Source organism: Sitodiplosis mosellana, unplaced genomic scaffold (genome assembly GCF_009176505.1).
Source record: "Sitodiplosis mosellana isolate CC-2019 unplaced genomic scaffold, AAFC_SMos_1.0 Smas_scaffold_7427, whole genome shotgun sequence".
In the NCBI taxonomy this organism is placed as follows: domain Eukaryota; kingdom Metazoa; phylum Arthropoda; class Insecta; order Diptera; family Cecidomyiidae; genus Sitodiplosis; species Sitodiplosis mosellana.
In genome coordinates, this window is record NW_022602482.1 from 211 (window position 1) to 1871 (window position 1661).

Below are 1661 nucleotides of genomic sequence, written 5' to 3' on the forward strand. Positions count from 1 at the left end.
ATCGAAACATAACCATATTTTTGAATAAAATATTTTCATTTTTTGGTTTTTTATTTTCTGAAATGCTCTTAAGCCGAACATAAATAGCGAGTATTTTTATTCGCAATGGATAATAAGTCCGTTCAAAATATCATGGATACAATATGGCAATCCAACAAATATTTTTACAACAATGGAATCAAAATCGGCTAACAATCGAATGACAGATGATATAAATCATAAAAATGAATCACAAATATAAGTCGAAATATTCTATTCCAATTGATCTGCCAAATGAATTGCTGAAAAAAATGAAAAGACCTGTTCTTTTTTTCCGCCAAAAATGTTTCTACAATTTATTGAAATTTTATTTTTTCAATTACATTTGAGTAGCTGTTTCTTCTTCTTCTTCTTCTTCTGCTTCACCATCGTTCTCCGATACGGGATCGTAGTCGATCAATTCGCTTAAATCGATGATTTGACCACTTGCGGTCAACCCATCGATGTCAGACTGTTTGTAAGTCTTCTGCTTACCAGACTGTTCAGCGGAAACAGTCTTTTTAGCTTCAATAGTCTGTTCAGCTTGAACATTCTGTTCAGTTTGAACAGTCTGCTCAGCTTGAACATTCTGTTCGGCTTGAACAGTCTGCTCACCTTGATTAACAACAACAGGTAGTTGAACAGGTGGTTGAATGGCAGCTTTTTTATTTGCTTTTGGTTTTGGTGCTGCTGCTGCTCGTTTTCGTGTTGTGGGAGCACTCGGTGCTGTAGCAGCAGCAAGCTGCTGAGTGCGTGCCATCTCTTCCACACAAATTTTAAAAAGCTCATTGAAATTTGTTAAAATTTCAACGGCAAACAGATCACCCGAACTTTCGATAGTGTTCATGTTTGTCGAAAAGTCAGATGAGAATTTGCGAGTTAATTCAGTGAATTTCGATTCAATATCCGCTACCATGTTGTCCATATTATTTGCAGCTGCAATAATCAACTTTTCAATTTTCAGTAACTCCATTACGGATGTCACCGCTAAGAAACTCATATCACCGGTTATTGTATTTACAATATTATAACAAATGGACGCACCGATAAGTTTTTTTGAAACACAAAATTCTATTTCGTCTGTAAGCGCATCATATGAACTCATAGTAGATGGATATGAAAAACGAAATTCTTCGAATTGACGTAAGGCTCTACACACTTTTTTAAACCCCGTAATACCATTCAAACACATTGACCCCTTGTTGCCATCAATAAGAATGTCGACGTAAAACCCACTGGCTTCAGAAGATAAGAGTTTTGATTGTGGTTGAATACCAATAGTTATCCATTTAGAGTTACCCGAAGTTAGGAAATATCGTTTTGCCATGAAAAGTCGACCGTTGGTTAGTTGATCAAATGGTTTTGGCTGGAATATTGAAATTTAAAATAAATTTATTGTAAACTTTTGAAGTAAATATATCATAAATGAATAAATAAGTAATATTTTCTTACTTGATTGTCATGTCCATTATAATAACCGAAGTTGTTCCCATTGTTCGCTTGTCCGTTGGAGTTTTGCCATCCTTGTTGTTGTTGTTGTTGCCATCCTTGTTGTTGCCATCCTTGTTGTTGCCGTCCTTGTTGTTGCTGCCATCCTTGTTGTTGTTGCGGCTGTAGATATTAAAATTAGATAATAGAAAATA

The 1661-nt window shown here is 35.3% G+C and overlaps 1 protein-coding gene across 1 annotated transcript; it reads right to left on the reverse strand.

Moving 5' to 3' along the window:
* Positions 1 to 326: 326 nt before the first annotated feature.
* Positions 327 to 1624, reverse strand: LOC129580248 (uncharacterized). The gene is made up of 2 exons (XM_055470484.1): positions 1471 to 1624; positions 327 to 1384 (listed from the first exon to the last, which is right to left on the reverse strand). Exon 2 carries the CDS (start codon positions 1343 to 1345, stop codon positions 359 to 361), a length of 987 nt encoding a protein of 328 aa, XP_055326459.1. The 5' UTR covers positions 1346 to 1384; positions 1471 to 1624; the 3' UTR covers positions 327 to 358.
* Positions 1625 to 1661: the final 37 nt, after the last annotated feature.